General features: G+C 33.1%; 3 protein-coding genes and 1 pseudogene across 4 annotated transcripts; 2 read left to right on the top strand and 2 right to left on the bottom strand.

The window, feature by feature from the left end:
• Positions 1-1,837: 1,837 nt before the first annotated feature.
• On the top strand, positions 1,838-5,744 carry LOC133690070 (pentatricopeptide repeat-containing protein At4g30825, chloroplastic-like). The gene is made up of 2 exons (XM_062110228.1): positions 1,838-4,824; positions 5,283-5,744. The coding sequence occupies exon 1, from the start codon at positions 1,966-1,968 to the stop codon at positions 4,693-4,695; it is 2,730 nt and encodes a 909-aa protein (XP_061966212.1). The 5' UTR covers positions 1,838-1,965; the 3' UTR covers positions 4,696-4,824; positions 5,283-5,744.
• A 1,621-nt stretch (positions 5,745-7,365) lies between these two features.
• LOC133689176 (trihelix transcription factor GT-2-like) lies at positions 7,366-9,258 on the bottom strand (annotated as a pseudogene).
• A 4,173-nt stretch (positions 9,259-13,431) lies between these two features.
• On the top strand, positions 13,432-16,847 carry LOC133690055 (nudix hydrolase 2-like). Of its 2 annotated transcripts, none has more exons than XM_062110203.1 (9): positions 13,432-13,708; positions 13,858-14,074; positions 14,525-14,590; positions 14,724-14,861; positions 15,315-15,392; positions 15,483-15,533; positions 15,661-15,695; positions 16,039-16,147; positions 16,366-16,847. In XM_062110203.1, the coding sequence occupies exons 2-9, from the start codon at positions 13,898-13,900 to the stop codon at positions 16,681-16,683; spliced, it is 972 nt and encodes a 323-aa protein (XP_061966187.1). In that variant the 5' UTR covers positions 13,432-13,708; positions 13,858-13,897; the 3' UTR covers positions 16,684-16,847. The 2 variants fall into 2 exon arrangements, with proteins under 2 accessions (XP_061966187.1, XP_061966186.1); XM_062110202.1 differs by having other exon boundaries at positions 13,815-14,074.
• A 1,026-nt stretch (positions 16,848-17,873) lies between these two features.
• On the bottom strand, positions 17,874-18,656 carry LOC133690056 (nuclear transcription factor Y subunit B-3-like). Its single transcript, XM_062110204.1, has one exon. The coding sequence runs from the start codon at positions 18,618-18,620 to the stop codon at positions 18,069-18,071; it is 552 nt and encodes a 183-aa protein (XP_061966188.1). The 5' UTR covers positions 18,621-18,656; the 3' UTR covers positions 17,874-18,068.
• Positions 18,657-18,805: the final 149 nt, after the last annotated feature.

The following is an 18,805-nucleotide window of genomic DNA, read 5'->3' as shown; positions in this document are numbered from 1 at the left end:
AAGTGAAGTTGAAAGAAAGACAAGGGCAAGTGTCAGTATTTATAGAGCTGAAAAGTGGACCACTTGGCAAAGGGGCGATGTGCACGAAGCATGAATCCTTTATATAGCTAGTTTTTAAATAAAATTTACTTGGATCGGAGAGAAAGGAACAAGATTTTAGGCTGTCAATGGCAGAAGTACATTGGTATTCCACAAGAACAGACAAGAAAAACAGGCATGCTAGCTTGCTTTCTTGCTTGGATATTAATGTTGTTTTCAGTTTACACTCCCTCAACGCTTGCATTTCAGCCATTGGGCGATTCAATGGTATTGCCAAGCGGGTTCTCTTGCTTGGACCACAACCCTAACACAGTTGAGTTTAATATTGTGTTGTGATCCGGTTGAATAGAAATTAATCTCCCAAAAAAAAAAAAATTGACAGCTTGATCTTCACTTACTTAGAGGCTTGATGGAGGAAGTAAAGAACAAACACCAAAATCACAGGAAGAAGAAGAAGAATGATCAAACCAAAAAGAGGGTCCCAAAGGACCCATCCCTCATGGAGCAATCAAGAGAATAGCTGCAACAACCAAGGGTACCACTGTTGAACACCCCCCCCCCCCCCGGCGTAATCTTCATCCATCATGCAATTAATTAATTAAATTAATAATATTTGTACCAAATTTAATTGTATTAATAAAAATTAACCAAGAGTGTATAAAGTGGATGTCTGGTTGAATTTTTTATTTTTTTATTCACTTTAAATTAATATATTTTAAGTGTTTTTAAATTATTTTGATATATATACTGATTTCAAAATAATTTTTTAAAAATAAAAAAAATCATTAATATATATTTTAACATAAAAAAATTATTTAAAAAATAATCATAATCATATTATCAAACAAGCTCCAGAGATTTTTGATGGTGTAATTATAAGAAGGAAAACATATATATATATATATATATATATATAAAGTTGCATGGTGGCTATTGGTGAAAGTATGCAACGGGTGGCTAGTTAGGACAATTTCCAATTTTCCATTCATCTTGTGTTAATTTATTGTTTCTTTTTTTCTTTTTTTTTCCTGTAATGATTTTTTTGAAAATAAGAAATTTCTGTCTATTTTTAAAATTTTACTATTTTATTGTTAAATGATATCTTTCAATCAATTTGTACTTATAAAGATAAAAATTATATTTCTAACATAATTAAGGAAAAGGTATATCCACAAATAGAAACAATAACATTTAAGGATACTGTTCTTGTTAAAAATTCATTATGAATATTGACTAGATTTTGTTCTTATCTCACAACATCATGCAGATTAATATTTTGCAGATTTTTTTTATGGTTTTACAAAGAATATAATTGTCAAACCCAACATAACTCGATATGTCTTGAAAAACTCTTGATGATAAGTTTGAATTAGTTTTAATATTAAATTAATTAATTTTATGCTTGAAATTGTGTTTGTATGTGTTTTTAAATTGTATTTAACATGAAAAAAATATTAAATTAATTTTTTTAATATTTTTTAATGATTTTAATGTATTGATGTGAAAAATAAATAAAAAATTAAAAAATTTATTTTTATATATTTTCAAGCAAAATATATTCTATATCACAATATTAAATATATATTAAATCTGATTCACCCATAAAGTTCATCGAACAAACCCTCCTACAGGTAATTTTTTAAAAAAAATAAAACAAACAAAAATAATTGATTAAGGCTGACTCAATAATATGCAAATTTTCATTTTGGTCCCAATTGTTTACATGAGAATAAAATTTAGTCCTTTAACTTCCACATAGAAGAAGCCAAAACAAATAATGAAAAGGAAGGTATTTGCCTCCACTGCCTCAATTTCCGTTATCCCTCTCACCTGCCCCACTTTACATCCACCAAGGTATGCCACTCATAACTCTTCTTCTAAAAAAAATCCATCTTTCTTGATTTAGCTGTTCATTGAACTATTGCCATGGCATCATTTAGATTACCACCAACTTCTTTAGACTCATTTTATTCAAACAAGTCAAATTTCTCTACAAACCCACTTCATTTCCCTGGCAATTCTACACCTTTTTCCATTTCTAGTTGTATTCATTTGATCACTTCTTTGAGTAGATTTAGTGCTGTTAAGGTGTCTAGAATCGAAACTGAATTGTCTGAAAAGGACCCTTTTTTATCAACTTCAGAGGGTTTGGTTAGTGAGAATGAACAAAAGGACCTCGATTTTGAACATGAGAGAAAAATTAAGTACAAGGGTGCTAAGAAAGGGACTAAGAGGGAAGTGGGTTTTAAGTTTAGTTGTAAAAGGAAAGGTAGCAGGCTAGAAAGGGAAGGCTTTTTTGTGTATGATGGTGAGTTGGATGTTAATTACTCTGTTGTTGGGTCTAATATGAGCTTAGAGCAATGTAATGATGTTTTGAAACGGCTCGAGAAGGGTACCAGTGATGATAAAACTTTGAGGTTTTTTGAGTGGATGAGGAGTAATGGGAAGCTTGAAAAGAATGTTAGTGCTTTCAATGTTGTTTTTCGAGTGTTGGGTAGGAGGGAGGATTGGGATACTGCTGAGAGGATGATTAGGGAAATGAGGGAGAGTTTTGGTTCTGAGCTGGATTGTAGAGTCTTTAACACACTTATTTACTCTTGTTCTAAACGGGGGAGTGTGGAGTTGAGTGGGAAATGGTTTAGGATGATGTTGGAGCTTGGGGTTCAGCCAAATGTCGCTACTTTTGGTATGGTAATGGGGCTTTACCAGAAGGGTTGGAATGTTGAGGAGGCAGAATTTTCTTTTGCTAAAATGAGGAGTTTTGGGATAATATGTCAGTCCGCATACTCGGCAATGATCACTATTTATACCCGTTTGAGTTTGTATGACAAGGCAGAAGAGGTTATCGGTTTGATGAGAGACGATAAGGTGGTGTTAAATTTGGAGAATTGGTTGGTTTTGCTTAATGCATATAGTCAGCAAGGGAAGTTAGAGAAGGCCGAGCAGCTGTTGGTTTCAATGCAAGAAGCCAAGTTTTCCCCTACTATTGTTGCATACAATATATTGATCACTGGTTACGGAAAGGCATCCAATATGGTTGCCGCTCAACGGCTGTTCTCAGGCATCCAAAATGCTGGATTAGAGCCTGATGATACAACCTACCGTTCCATGATTGAAGGTTGGGGTCGTGTTGGCAATTATAAGGAGGCAGAATGGTACTATAAGGAGCTCAAGCGGCTGGGATTCAAGCCTAACTCACCCAACTTGTACACGCTAATAAATTTGCAAGCTGAGCATGGGGATGAAGAAGGTGCTTGCAGAACTCTTGATGATATGCTGAAGATAGGGTGCCAGTATTCCTCAATCCTTGGAACTCTTTTGAAAGCATATGAGAAGGTCGGAAGGATTGATAAAATTCCTTTTCTTTTGAAAGGTTCCTTCTATCAATATGTTACCGTTAACCAGAATTCATGCTCCATTCTTGTCACTGCTTATGTAAAAAACCTGTTGGTTGATGAGGCTATAAAATTGTTGGGTGACAAAAAATGGAATGATCCAGTTTTTGAGGATAACTTGTATCATTTGTTAATCTGCTCATGCAAGGAGCTGGGCCATCTTGACAGTGCTGTTAAGATATACTCTTTTATGCCCAAATCTGATGATAGACCAAATTTGCACATCTCGTGTACCATGATTGACATTTACACTGCTATGGGCCAATTTAATGAGGGGGAAAAACTTTATATGAAGTTAAAATCTTCTGGAATTGATTTAGATGTGATTGCTTTCAGCATTGTCGTAAGAATGTATGTCAAAGCTGGATCTTTGAAGGATGCTTGTTCTGTTCTAGAAACAATGGAGAAGGAAAAGGACATGGTTCCAGACATTTATCTGTTCCGGGACATGCTTCGCATTTACCAACAGCGTGGAATGATGGATAAGTTAAATGATCTGTATTTCAAAATCTTGAAGAGTGGAGTTGTTTGGGATCAGGAGTTGTATAATTGCCTCATAAACTGCTGTGGTCGTGCTCTGCCAGTTGGTGAACTTTCCAGACTTTTCAATGAGATGCTTCAGCGTGGTTTTGATCCTAATACCATTACCTTCAATGTCATGCTTGATGTTTATGCAAAGGCTAAGCTTTTCAATAAAGCTAGGGAACTGTTCATGATGGCTAGAAAACGAGGATTGGTTGATGTAATCTCTTACAATACCATTATAGCTGCTTATGGACGCAAAAGAGACTTCAAAAATATGGCATCAACCATACACACTATGCAATTTGATGGCTTTTCAGTTTCCCTCGAAGCCTACAACTGTGTGTTGGATGCCTACGGGAAAGAAGGTCAGATGGAGAGTTTTAGAAGTGTCTTGCAGAGAATGAAGAATTCAAGCTGTACTGCTGACCATTATACATACAACATTATGATGAATATCTATGGAGAGCTAGGGTGGATTGATGAAGTTGCAGGTGTGCTCACAGAACTGAGAGAATGTGGGCTGGGACCTGATTTGTGTAGCTATAATACACTGATAAAGGCATATGGAATTGCTGGAATGGTTGAAGATGCTGTGGGTTTGGTCAAGGAAATGAGGCAAAATGGGGTAGAACCTGATAAGATAACCTACACCAATCTGATTACTACATTGCAGAAGAATGATAAATACTTGGAGGCTGTTAAATGGTCCTTGTGGATGAAGCAGAGGGGACTATGAAGCACACACAACTAAAGTACATATAGTTTTCTCTTTTCAGTAATCTCTTCATCAGACTCTTTTAAGTCAGAAAGAGCCTGGCATAGATGATGGATCCTACTTAATATATCTGAAGTTTTGGCACCCTAGGTGAGATATTATATTCATGTCTGTTGTCTACGTATCGCTACTTCTGAAATAATCTTCCATTTCTTGGTATAAGTGGCTCTAACTCTTTCTGCTCATATATTCATGTCTACTGTTAGTGTCCGATGCCTGCCAATTGTTGAATAGATTTCGTGAGATTCTTTCTGATTACCAACCTTTCAGCTGATTTCTGTTGGACATGGCTTGTGGTAAATTCATACAAGTAATTGATGAAAACCAGAACGCTATGGAAAGTTTTGTTTTACTGTTACTGCTAATGGTCACGTATAGATGGCCTACTTTTCGTGCAGGTTTCCTGTCTTTTATTGCTACCACTGAACTCCTTTCCTTCCTGAAAGATAAAACGTTTTTCTGATTATTTCAGAATGTGTATCAATTATTCTTGCTTTCTTCCTTAATCAGATGGAACACTTAGTTGATAATCTTTTGTTCTACTACAGAGTCTCAAGATTCTGTACATTTGGGAGAAACTGGCTCTATGTGAAATGGTTAAAAGGTGTAAAAGACACATGGTGTAAAAGGTGTAGCATCCTTGTATGTCTTGCCCTCAGAATATGGTTATGCAGAAGTGAAAAGGCCAGTTGATAAATCAACATCAAGAACTTAAATGATGGCGTGGATATCACACAGTCAAGTCAGTCAAAGCACCGATAACTTCTGCTTTGAGAATTTATCATTCTGGTGCATTCTTTCCACGGAAGTGATGAAATTCAGTTCGATAGAGGTGTTCGCATTTCTAAGTTCAATCGGTGTTTCTTCTGCAAACCAAACTGGGTTGTATATATGCATAAATGTCTTATGTATCAGAAATCAGTTTATATTTCTGCCCATTTTCACGTCAGAAAACAGTGTCGTTCTTCATGTATTGGTTCATGTAATTACAAGAAACTTTGATTTTGCTAGAGCCATGTCATTTCAGACTGAATGTTGCAAGTTTAATATCAGGTTGATGCATGGCCTGGTTTTTACTTGTGTGGACTTCCTCATTTTGTTCAATTTGTCATAATTACTATCATAGTTTGCTTACATGACAATATTTCACGAAAAAAATTATTGAAAATATTTTACATGAAAAGTTTTTATAATGTTTGGTATCTAATAATTTAAAAAATATGATGATAATAGAATGATAACAATAATGTGTCGTGGAAGTGGCAATGATAGAGGCGGTGGAGATGAAATAGTAGGGATAAAGTGATGGTAACGGTGTTAAAATAGTTAGTTATATGGTATCATGAATGAATTTCTTAACTAAGTTTTGTATAAAGATTAAATGCAAAATATTTTATATTGACAAAGTTTTATGTACAATATTTTACTAGAAACAAAAGTCGAAAATTCAAAAAAAAATATTTTTTCTAAAATATTTTAGATAAAACAAACAAATGTGTTTAATGTTGATTAGGGTTAGAGTAATCCTTCAAAGATAATTGGAGCTTGAATCATGATAGGTGAATAATATGGAAATTTTGTCTGCAGCTTATTTTTGCCTGTGCTAATATACATTACTGCTGGTCAAAATATAACCCAAGTGTGAATTAAATGTTAGATTTGTAACCCTCTCATCTGTATAACCAGACTTGAGTGTCTCTTTTCTTGTTTGTGGTTGGCATGACTTATGGTCCTCGAATATTTTCTCTGTTTCTCATGGCCTTGCTGACAATATCATCCATCCTTGTATTTCCATATTATATGCAGCAGCCAGAAGGCCTAGAACCGTCTGAGATATTGATTTTTCTATTTTCACTCATTCCTCTCCTCGCCCTCTTGTATTCTTTTGTCCTTGCACTGTGTGTGTGGTGATGCTGCTGGTTTGCCATGAGGAATTTCGTCACATTCTAGTTTATTGAGCTGCATGACTTTATCAAGACTTGAGCAGCCATTAAGGGTGAAGAACCATTCCAGCATTTGATGAGATTGGTGACTCTTCTTGTGCACTGTCTATGATGCAACTTTTCCTCTCTTGACCTTTCCCCTCCTTTTATGGCGTTTTGTGATAGCAATTGATCAACACACTTGGTTAACAATAGCATTTTGTTAAACGTTTTTGTCATTGAATAGTGGATGAGGTTTTGATGTGTTAATTGTCTTTGTTCATTATATTTTATGCAGTCAAGAGGCAAGACATAAAATACTGATGCAGGTTTTGATCTCCGAGACGCAGCCCAGCTCACGTCAAAAATATAAACCAAGAACAAGTTGATCCAGTCAAAACCTAATTTGGCTTTTAATTTTTTTTTCAAAACATCGTCATTTTGATTGACTAGGGCTAATCTGCAGACCTGGGCTAATGAAATAACTGCACATATAACTAGCGATAAGAAGATAAAAGCCTTTTCGGTTCTGGTTTAAAACATATGAAAAATTCAGAAATTTTATCACTCCTGAATATAGCATGGAAGATCTATTTGCCATGAAGATCAAAACACAACCACATTCAGCAGAAAGAATCTCCCTGAAAGCTAATGAAACCACAATACTCATAGAATAAGGATTTGAAAAAGGAAAATGAAACAAGGAAACTAATGGCCAAATTGCACCTTTTTCTATCAAATGTAATTGCAAGAATGATTGGTACGATCAAATTCCCCCCCTGCAATGCATAGCTAATGCAGGAACAGACAATAACAGTTCAAGGAGTTCTACTCTAAGTTAATACAGACACATAAATGGACCAGAAGTCATGTCAAGATAAGATTCGAGAAAACAAAGACTTGAAATGTTTTGAGCATTTCAACCTTTACCAAGAGTGCAGTTAGCTTGATTGCCTGTATTGGTAGAGCCATTTCCCAGATTAATAAATCCATTGTTGTATAAGACATCCAATTCGTGAAAATAAGGGCTCACTGTAATATTTTCAAATGGCTTTTTCACCACACTTCCCACTGACTTTTTGAAGTGCTTGTTGATGTTTTCCCATTTCTCTTTGCGGTACAGTTGTAGCCCATATTGCACATTCCATCAGATATTGCATCCCAAATATTGGTCCCTTTGGAGCCTGTAACTTGCAACTGTTGATCCCAAGCAGTTCAAAGTGTTATAAGTGCTTGCACCTCAGCTTCCAGCCATCTTCTATTACTTTGGTCACACTTAAAAATGATTTTGAGTTGGAGCATTGCCGCCATTTGAGACTTCTATAACATGACCCATCATGTTCTGGATGAAGGAAATGAGAGCTAGGTTACGAGAAGTCTCTTGAGCCCTAGCCTCGTTATCCCTTTCCATCCTTTCCATCTCCTGCTGTTTCCAAGCTTCTTCTCTTATCATCGTCTCCCTTTCTCTACTCTCTATCATCTCTACCAACTGTTTATGCATCTCCTCTTGCTTCTCCATCACTTTCATCACCATACTCTCCAAAAACTTCTCAATCTTTCTCTTCGATCTCCTCTTTCTCTTCCGACCAACAGATTCTCCCGCACCAACCGACGAATCATCAGCATTTCCATCACACGAGCATAAGCTGAAAATAAAGGGAACCACATTAAATTGGTTTCTAAAGAACACATTTGTCAATCTACATTACTACTACATCAACATGATCCAAGGTCGGTTCAGTTTACAGTCTTGATTCAAGCTGTCCCTCAACTTATAAAAGAGCCAATCATCTCTACCATCACAGTAATTCTCGATCCCACGCATGATAAAACGAACAAAAACAATTGCAGGCACAATCACACTCCCAAATGAAACATCATACTAATCACCATTACATACAACAAGACACATTGCCACTTTCCTAGCTTAATTAGAAAGGTCAAGCTGTTTTAACATACTACATTACATCCTTAGCAAATCTACCGTAAAATCACCATAACCCTTTTCTTAATTTCCTAAAAAAAATCAATTTAATTAACATTATAAATACTTGAACAAATTATTTATAAAAAAAAAATCCACCTTTGCAGGGGAAAAAAAGCTTAAGCTAAAATCTCTTAAAAATTAAAAAAATTATAAATTAATTAGCTAACAGATAATTAATAAATAATTTTTTAAAAAAAATTATAAACTTGCCTAAATTCATCTTCAAGAAAACCTTCACCTGAACCCAACCCGAGTCTACCACCACCATTAAAAGCTACGTCACTCGCTTCTCCACTAACAAAACCCCACAGCTTCTCTCTACCGTCCTCCCCAGAACCCGAAGGAACCCGGCCATTTCCTCTAATAGGACGGAGCTTCTGTGGAAGCAAGCTGTCAACATCACTCGACCCAACAACCGCCGCAGCTGAAGTGGAGATATCAAAGTTTCCGGTGGGTGGGAATGGAATTAGATGGAGAGGGAAGTCGTTAGGGTTTCGTATTTGCCGGTCATCGGCAGCTAGTAAATCCATTTTTTTTACTGATAATTAAAAAAAAAAATGGCTGCGTTTCGGGGGTTTTTTAGCAGTAGTAAAAAAATAAAATAAAAGAAGAAGGTAAAAAAAATGAAATGGAGGGACTTATGAATTTATATTTTTGGCCCTTTATTGTTTAAGTTTACAAAGTTTGTCCAGTAATGGGTGGATAATAAATAAATGTCCCTTTTCTTTTAAATGGGACTCATCAATGTTGATCAAATGATTTTTTTTTCTAATTAAAAATTTCATGAAATGAAATGAATATTATGGAATTTTATAAAAAAAAAATCTATAAACATATCACAGAAATACTTAGTTAAATTTTTTTCATATTTATAACATTATTTATGGAAAAATATCAAAATTTAATGTTAGATAACTTTAAAAGTAAATTAACACGTGTCATATTATATATTAGAAATAAAATTGAATAAAATTAAAAAATAAAATTAAGTAAATATATTAAATTGAATACCTAATTAAATAAAAAAGGAGAGTAGATGAGTTATATTAAAAAAAATATTGAAGCATAGAAATCAAGCATAGATAATATAGGATTGGTGCGATGCAGGTGTTATTCCAGACGAAAATTCACATATGAGGATTTAAAAGGAAAAAATGTAAGTGTGTGTTTGGTATTGCGGTAGCCGGTGTGGTTGCGGTTTGAAAAAAATTATTTTATAAAAAGTATTTTTAATTGAGATTGGTTTGAAAAAATAGATGTTTGGTTAAAACTGTGGTTGAAAAAAAATAATTTAGTGTGTTTGGTTAAAAATGCTTTTAAAATTGAGGTTATAAAAAATAATTTAAATATATATATATATATATATATATATATATATATATATATATATATTGATGATTTTAAATTTAAATATTGTGGATTTAACTATTGCAATTACATCATGGAATAAAACATACTTTATATAAAATATTTTTTTATTAATCTATGAAATCATCTACAATTTTATTACGTACGAAATATATCCGACAAAAACTACAGTTTCTATAATTTTTTTAGCATATAATAAAATTAGATAAAATATTATCATGTATAAAATTCACTCTAAACTATTTTTTTAAATGTTAAAAAAAAAACCTCACGCAGTGCAAGTGAACAGTGCACCACTATGCACTATTCATGTTAATTGCACTGTTCATTGAACAGTGCAATTAACGTGTATAGTAAAAAAAAACAACGAATTCTTGCTTTTTAATTGCTGCGTTTTCAATGCAGAAAATAGGTGGGATCCAGTGAACAGTATCCTCTTCTTTTCTTTAACCAAACGGCTGCCTGCTACGTTTTAATTAAAACGCAGCCGCAGCCGCAGCCGCGTAAACAAACGGAGCCTAAGTATTTTAAAGGAAAGAAAAACTTTTAAGTTTAAGTTTACAGAATAAGAGATATTTTTTTATTAAACAACTATCTTGATTGTTTTGAGTGGCTTAAATTATTTGATAATATTTTAAAATATTATTTATATTATTTTTTAACATATTATCTCTCGCTCGTGTAAATCTATCACTATCTTGTACTTAATCTTATTAGTTAGAATTAAGATAGTGAGATTCAAATACATAATTGTTTGATAATCAATGTTTTGATTGTTAAATAATCATTTTAATCTAAAAGTTTAAGTTATTAGGTAAAACTTCAATATATAATTTATATAATTCCTTAACATATCTCTCCAGATAAAAGCTTTTTAAACTTAAAATTTACATAGACTCACATTACTCTGTACTTAATTTGTATTAAATAAAATGAGAGTTGTGAGATTTGAACTTATAACTACTTGATCAATAAGGCTCTAATATTATGTAAAAGAACTATTCCAACATAAAAACACTTTGGTTTTGTTTGGATCACGTTTCATGAAATTTTTAATTTTTTTAGTTTAGATTTAATTATATATATATATATATATTATTTTGATGTGCTAATATCAAAAATAAATTTTTTTAAAAAATATATATTATTTTAATATATTTTTAAATAAAAACATTTAAAAAAACAACCAATAGTATACAATCAATCATAAACTACTCTACTACCTTCCTTTAGTTCATTTCTTGTGTTAGAAAGGACTCATCTATGAACGAATCCAGCTCCTAATGGATTTGTTTTTGAGTCAACGTTCTTAATACATTTTAGCAAAGGGTTTGATACATAAGTTTTTCTTGAATCATTGTAAGGTGTTCTTCATGTCTATATACTTTGAATGTTTTTGGTTCAAAGCATAATGTCCATTTCTTTGCTGTTGTAAGCAATAACTCAAACAGTTCACTCTCATATGAAAACCCAGCGGCAGCCTTACTGGTTTGGTTGGTTCAGGTTGGACAACCGGTCTATTTCTACACTATATTTATTTTTTATTTTAGGAAGAATTCCAAAGAATATCTTCATTTGTCCACTTATAATTTCCATACAATATTATCCTTCCATATTTTTTATATACTTATTTTGAGGCTATCTTTTTTATTGAATAAAAAAATAAATTGTTTATATCAAGATTTAAATTTTAATAAAAATCCTACTTTTCATGGTCGGAAAATGTCTTGTTTTTATTTCTAAAAATTATATAGTAATATGAGGTTACAAAATAATTCTTCATAAACAAATATAGATAAACTATCTACAATCCAATTGAAAGTGTTTTGGTTTTGGTTTAAGATCGTCTAAGGATATCCTATTAAAAAGAAGATGTTAAATCATGATATTAAAGACAATCATTTATCAAAATTATTAAACTCGGTTCGGTTCATGATCTAATTCTAGATCTAAGTTACGAGTTAATCAAAACAAAACTATTTTAATTTATTTCAAAAAAAATAACAATGTTTTGAATTTGTTTTTCAAGTTATACTTAATTTTGAATGAATGATGAGATTAATTAAATCAAATCAAATTAAATTTATATTGATTTTTTAAAAAAATTAACCTGAGTTAAATTTGAAATCCACTTGTTAACTTAGCCGAACTTAATAATTATTAACAATATTCTAAAAGACGTGGGAAAAATACTGTAGCTTTCCCATGCCTTTTAGACTTTCCCTATTATTATTATTATTATTATTATTATTATATTATAACATATACTAAAAGGCTTTTTTTTTTTTAATTTTTGTTTCTTTTGATAATTTTTTTTTGTTTAATTTAGTTTGTTAATGTTTAATTTTTTTCTATTTAGTTATCAAACTTTCATGATACGAATTCCAAGTTTGACGGGTTAGCCCAATTAATTCTGGGTAACTCGTCAATTTTTTTTTTCTATTTAGTTATCAAACTTTCATGACACGAATCAAAGATTTGATGGGTTAATCCAGTTAATTTATATTTTTTTCTTTTTCTTCATTAGTTTTTTTTTCTTTTTGTTGGTTTTTTTCTTTGTTTTTTTTTTATTTTTAATTAATCTATTTAATTATCATATTTTTATGACACGATCTTGCAGCCAGATCCACATCCAAGGCTATTAAGTTTGGTATTGCAGCCACATCCACTTAAACTTGGGTCATGCAAGTTTAATGTTATTATTAATATTATAAATATTACTCTTAGGTCAGGTGTTGCAGCCAAACCCAAGACTTTTGGGTACAGCTTTGCAGAAAAACCTAATACTTTTATATCTTAATTATTTTAATATTTTTTATATAAAAAAATTGACCCGCGACATCGTGCAGGTCATGTAATTAGTAAAGAAAGTTAAATGATGTGGGGTTTTTATTGTTCACCATTTTACTGTTCACCAAGACACATATTACTGTGAATTGAAACGGTGTAATAATATAATTATCTTTGAAGAAAAAAAATTGCTAGGTATGCGGTTGGGGGGTGAGGCTATCTTTTTCATGAGATATATTTGGCAGTGAAAGAATGGTTGGGGATATAATAGTCTATTTGAGTTTTTTATGGGTCTGGTGATGAGAAATGATATGATTGGTAGATATTGAGCACTGAAGTCAGATATGTCTACCAGACCCTAGACGCTAAGGCCAGATCCAAGCGCCTAAGTTTGCTAAACTTGAGTCTGAATTGACCACCTGATCCATGTGTTTTAAATCTGGTGACCTTGTTAGACTCAAGTGCAGATCTGCTCGCTTGAATCTACTAGACTTGGATCTAATTTAATCGATAGATCACAGTTTTTTTTAAAATATAAAATATTGTTTTATATATTTTTTAAAAGAAATTATAATTAACCCGTTTAAGAACGCCGCAGTCCATATATTAATTAATAATTATACCGGAGGCTGCAATGCAGCTTTTGTTGAAATAAAATTCGTTAAGCTGGAGTCATAATCAAACTATGAAATATTCGTAATCTACCCTCAAACACTCAATGATTTCTGAAGATAAACCCAACAAAAAATCAAAATCAAAGTCTGAAGGCCCTTAACCCACGATATCAATTATGTAAAAGTATAGGAAGAATGTAAATTAACTATGATCAGAAGCCTCTTTACACATTCATTCCTCTCTTCAACAATTATTTTTCCTCTTGGAAGAAGCACCCTACTACCTTCAAAAGGTAAAAAGTTTTACTCTTTCTTGTGTTTTATTGTCCAAACTTGTGTAAATGTTTCATTTCTTTCAATTACTGGGTTTTGCTTGGTTTTGATTTTTGTTTGTTGTAGTGTGTAAAGTTTATTCCTTTTTACATTTGGGCAACTGGGTTAGAGCTAGAATTCCTGTTAGTACAAGGGCAGTGTCAGCTTTGATGAGTTCAAAATCTGGAATGGAGCAAGTGCTGGTTGAGAATGAAGTGCAACAGGTTAGGTTGCTTGATTCAGTCAATGATGACCATGGAGGTGTCATTGTGGAATTGAGTGAGTCTATGGATTCAAAGGTGTTTGCTTCAATGCTTAAAGCTTCACTTGCTTTATGGAGAAGCCAGGTATACTAGAGTTTAATCAATTTTGGAGCGTTTTGTGAAAGTTAGGTTCTTGTTGATAAATATTTTACCATCAATGCGTTGTTATCGATTCTGAATTTGGAGTTCTTTCTTGGGGCTTGCTTCTCTGTTCTGGCTTGTTATTTCTAATTTTACTGCAAGTATTTGGGAGATTTGGGATTACCAACTGAATCCCCAAGTTTGCTTCTTTTTTTTGACATAGTTTCTATTTATTATTCATATGACAAGAGTCATCAAGTGTTTGTTGTGAAATTAAGTTTATTTTTGTAAAACTGGATTAAGTTCAATTCAAATTTTGGTCTATCATAAGCTCTTAGAAACTTCAATAATTGACTGCACAAACAATAGAAGCCTGTTTTTTGTGTATATCAGACGTATTTCTGTCACTGCTTTTTTGTTTTAATGTTTAATGCATTCAAATATGTTGTATAGGGTAAAAGGGGTGTATGGATCAAGGTACCAATTGAACTGGTCAATCTTGTTGAAGCTGCTGTCAAGGTAATCTGTCTGTTTGTATAAATTGCAGTAATGAGCTCATGATGTTCTAAAGGTGCTCGTGCAGGATTAAACAACAGGTATTGCTAGTTTTCGGTGTTGCCAACTAACCTCCAATTTGTTATTTACAATGCAGGAAGGGTTCTGGTTCCACCATGCAGAGCCAAAATACTTGATGCTTGCATTCTGGATCCCAGAAGGTGCTCATACTCTTCCAGCAAATGCCTCTCACAGAGTGGGTGTCGGTGCATTTGTCATGAACAAAAAGAGAGAGGTATTTCCCATATCTATTTTTCTGGATAAGCTGATGCAATAAAGTTAAGGGGTTTGCATGGGATGTAATCAAAGTCTTGTTTGCTGCTTGCTAAAGCCTAAAACTCTACATACAGGTGGCCTTAACTATTAGCTATAGCTACTGGTGCTGCTCTGTTGGAAACTAGTATTATAAGAAATCATGTTCCTTCATCAGAAATATGCGTGGGGGACTGGGAAACACTACCAAGTTAATTTGATAGATTTCATTTCCTGCATGTGCATCCTCTTTTTATCTTTTCAGACCTTTTGCTTTGTTTAGCTCTTAAAATCTAGGTTCTGATGCCAGGATAGTTGTGAAATGATTATCTGCTTGCTCATTTGAAAAGAATATAGAACAGTTGATACTGTGTTTGGAGGGAGGGTTTCTCTGAATGTTGTTTTCTCGAAACATAATTGCAAATTCCATTCCCAGGTGCTTGTGGTCCAAGAGAAAAGTGGCCTATTTCGAGGGACAGGTGTGTGGAAGTTCCCTACTGGAGTTGTGGACGAGGTAATGGTTTTAATTTTTCCATCATAGATATAACATTGTTGTGTGTGTTGACCACTATAGAAGACCACTGAAGAACTTTCTATTCTCCAGGGAGAAGACATATGTGCAGCTGCAATGAGAGAAGTCAAAGAAGAGACAGCAGTAAGTCATTGGTGTCCAAATTGTATGCTCAAGTGAAATGAGTTGCACATTTATTGCTAATATGGGTGAAGCATCATTTTCCCTAATATAATATAATGACGTTCCTTGTTTCCTTTTGTCTTGACAGATTGATACGGAATTCGTGGAAGTCCTAGCATTCAGGTATGCAGTGTACTAGAATATTAGTTACCATCAATGCATCCTTTCAATTTAAGGTGCACCTTGTATTTTGCTACTACATGTCTGTGCTAAAATCTTTGAACTTGGATAGCTTCTTCCTGGTTATGAATTGTGGTGGCTATTTAACTTGAGAAAGGAAACAATGTTTTTCATGTGGCATAACAAACCCCTTTTAGAAGAGATTTTTGGCCTGGACATATCTCTGAAAGCAGCATTAGATCGGACAATAAATAACATTTTGCTCTTAGCTTCCAAAGTTTGTTGTTTGGAATTGGACCTAGTCTCTTTCTGAAATTTACTTATTTTCTCTTCATGTAACTTACAGGCAAAGCCACAAGTCATTCTTTGATAAATCAGATTTATTCTTTGTATGCATGTTGCGACCCCTCACCTTTGACATTGAGAAGCAGGAATCAGAAATAGAGGATGCCCAGGTAATTTTTGACAAAGAAATTTTCCAATACAAACGTTCATGTCACCTCTCAAGTTAACTGCAGATTCAGTTCCGCTTTCATGCCTTCTGGCCAAACTATGCAAATGTTTATAGTTGAATGCATTCCAAATTGATAGATATTATGCAGTTAAATGTTTGAACAACCTCAATATCAGCTGCTTTAGCTAGAAACCCTCGCATTAATTCTTGTGATTGCAGTGGATGCCATGGGATGAATATGTAGCACAGCCATTCGTCCAAAAGCATGAACTTCTGAAGCACTTAGTTGGCATATGCAAAGCAAAAGAAGATGAGGCGTATTTCGGGTTTTCTCCGGTCCCAATTACATCAAGATTTCCAGATCAAAAAAGTTATCTGTACGTGAATGATCGAGACCTGAAAGGCAGTAAGGTCTGTCTCAAACAGCATGACCTGAACGCCTCTCACAACCCTCAGAATCTGACTAAGAAACAGCATGACCTGAACGCCTCTCACAACCCTCAGAATCATACCAAGGAAAAGATTCAATTTCTGTAATTTCGTTTCATTTATTTTTAGAACAAACAATAAATGTTGTAATTGTCACCCATTCTTTGAAAAAAGGAAAATAATCTACTTGTATTACCTCAGTATTTGATCCATTAGGTGTACAATGCTGCTCTACGAGCTGCAATCAATTAATAAAATCCCTGTTTCATTCATCATTGTTTAAATCATCCATCGTTCTGGAATTTGAACAATGAGAAGAAGCAGCTAGATTTTCTTGCCGTATGCCATGTTAGATGTGCAAGTAACAAGATATTGCAGGGGCATGGGCTGAGTTTGCCTTCTGGTCTTGGTTAATGCCTTGAGAAAATGCGAACTTAGACAACCAAAAAAAGGGAAAGGATGTTCAAATTAAAATTACACAAATTTATTTTAAAATTATTTGAAGATATTTATTTTATGTTTCCGTTTCATTTCTTTCACCAAACATTGATGTCTTTGTTTTTTTTTCACAAAAGAGCTCGTTTGGTATTTTAATAATGATTGTTTTTTATTTGAAAATATATCAAAATAATATTTTTATTTTTTATTTTTTAAAATTTATTTTTGATATTATCACATCAAAATAATCTATAAACATTGAAAAAATTATTTTGTAGAGGAAAAAGTATTCGATTTTTAAAAAAACATTTTTACACCGCAAAAACAAATGGTGTCGAAGATTGTTTTTAATTAATGTTAAATGAAAAAAAAAATACAGAATGAACAAAAGAATATTTAATTAAACAAATATAAGACACTAAGATTGTGCTTAGTTAGTATTCTAGGACCAGAACAAAAAAAAAAATACAAAATAAACAAAAATGTATTAAATTGAAAAGACAAAAATAAAAACATATCTTAGATAATTCTAAAATAAAATTTTATTATTTAAATACATGTATAAAGAAATGTTCTTTTTATCTCCATTATTTACATTTTATATCTCTGCTCCATATCAACAACATCAAAAAAATGTGTTTTTTTTATATATATATTTTGTTAAATTATGATTACATAGTAAATTTTAAGAAAGTAGTGATTGAATTAATTTCATACCCCATGGAGTGTATGCCCAATATTCATCTCTATACCTTATATTAAACATATATATTTAGCCACATCCCCACCCCAACCTCATTTCACAAAATATATAGCTAGCCTACCACTAATATCTAATTATTAAAGAAAAAGAAAGAAAATTACCTAATTAATATCTAATTATTAAAGAAAAAGAAAGAGAATTACAAACACCATGGCATGGCATGCATCATCAACCATTGTAATTACCAGTACTACAGATATAATTAGAAAGCAAGAAGAAATTAAGAAAGAAATAAAAAGAAAAAGGTACTTAAAAACAACAGGACGTAACCCTAGCAAAATATGAGTTACCATTACTTTGGCCTACCAGAAGCAGAACCATACATGTTGCCTTGATGAAGGGGATGGTGTCCCATCATCATCATACTTGGCTGCATCCCACCATACACATTGCCCCCACTTCCACCGAACCCACCCCCAGAATCTCCACTATTTACGACAGCACCATCTCTTTGATCACCTTGCCTAACTGTTCCCATGGCAGCAGTCCTCTCTCCTTCCGTCTCCCTAAACTTTTGCAGATAAATCTTCAAGGGTTCAGCATAATCTTCAAAACCCAAAGTTGTCATGGCCCACAAAAGATCATCACCATTGACTGTCTTCCTCTTCTCTCTTTGACACTTGTCTGATGCCTCTCCGGTGATGAAGCTAATGAACTCAGACACACACTCTTGCACGGTCTCCTTCCCATCCTTCGAGATCTTTGCATTAGCTGGTAAGGCTTTCTTCATGATCCTGCTAACATTGGCTATAGGCAAGAGCTTGTCCTGCTCCCTTGATGATGTCTCACTGTAGTTTGTATTGCTGTTGTTTTGCCCTCCAGACTCATTGTCTGAATCAGCCATGAAACCTAAAGACTCTCGGGCTTGACTTTCTTTTATATATATATATATATATATATATATATATATATATATATATATATATATATATATTGATATGGTTTGTTTTGGACCGTACATTTATTGATAAGTTTCTTACAGGTGGATGTTTGATTGGACTGTGTATCAATCTGAGATGAAGGATATAT

The sequence above is a fragment of the Populus nigra genome, chromosome 3 (genome assembly GCF_951802175.1).
Source record: "Populus nigra chromosome 3, ddPopNigr1.1, whole genome shotgun sequence".
NCBI classification, from domain to species: domain Eukaryota; kingdom Viridiplantae; phylum Streptophyta; class Magnoliopsida; order Malpighiales; family Salicaceae; genus Populus; species Populus nigra.
This window is presented reverse-complemented; position numbering and strand designations above follow the sequence as displayed.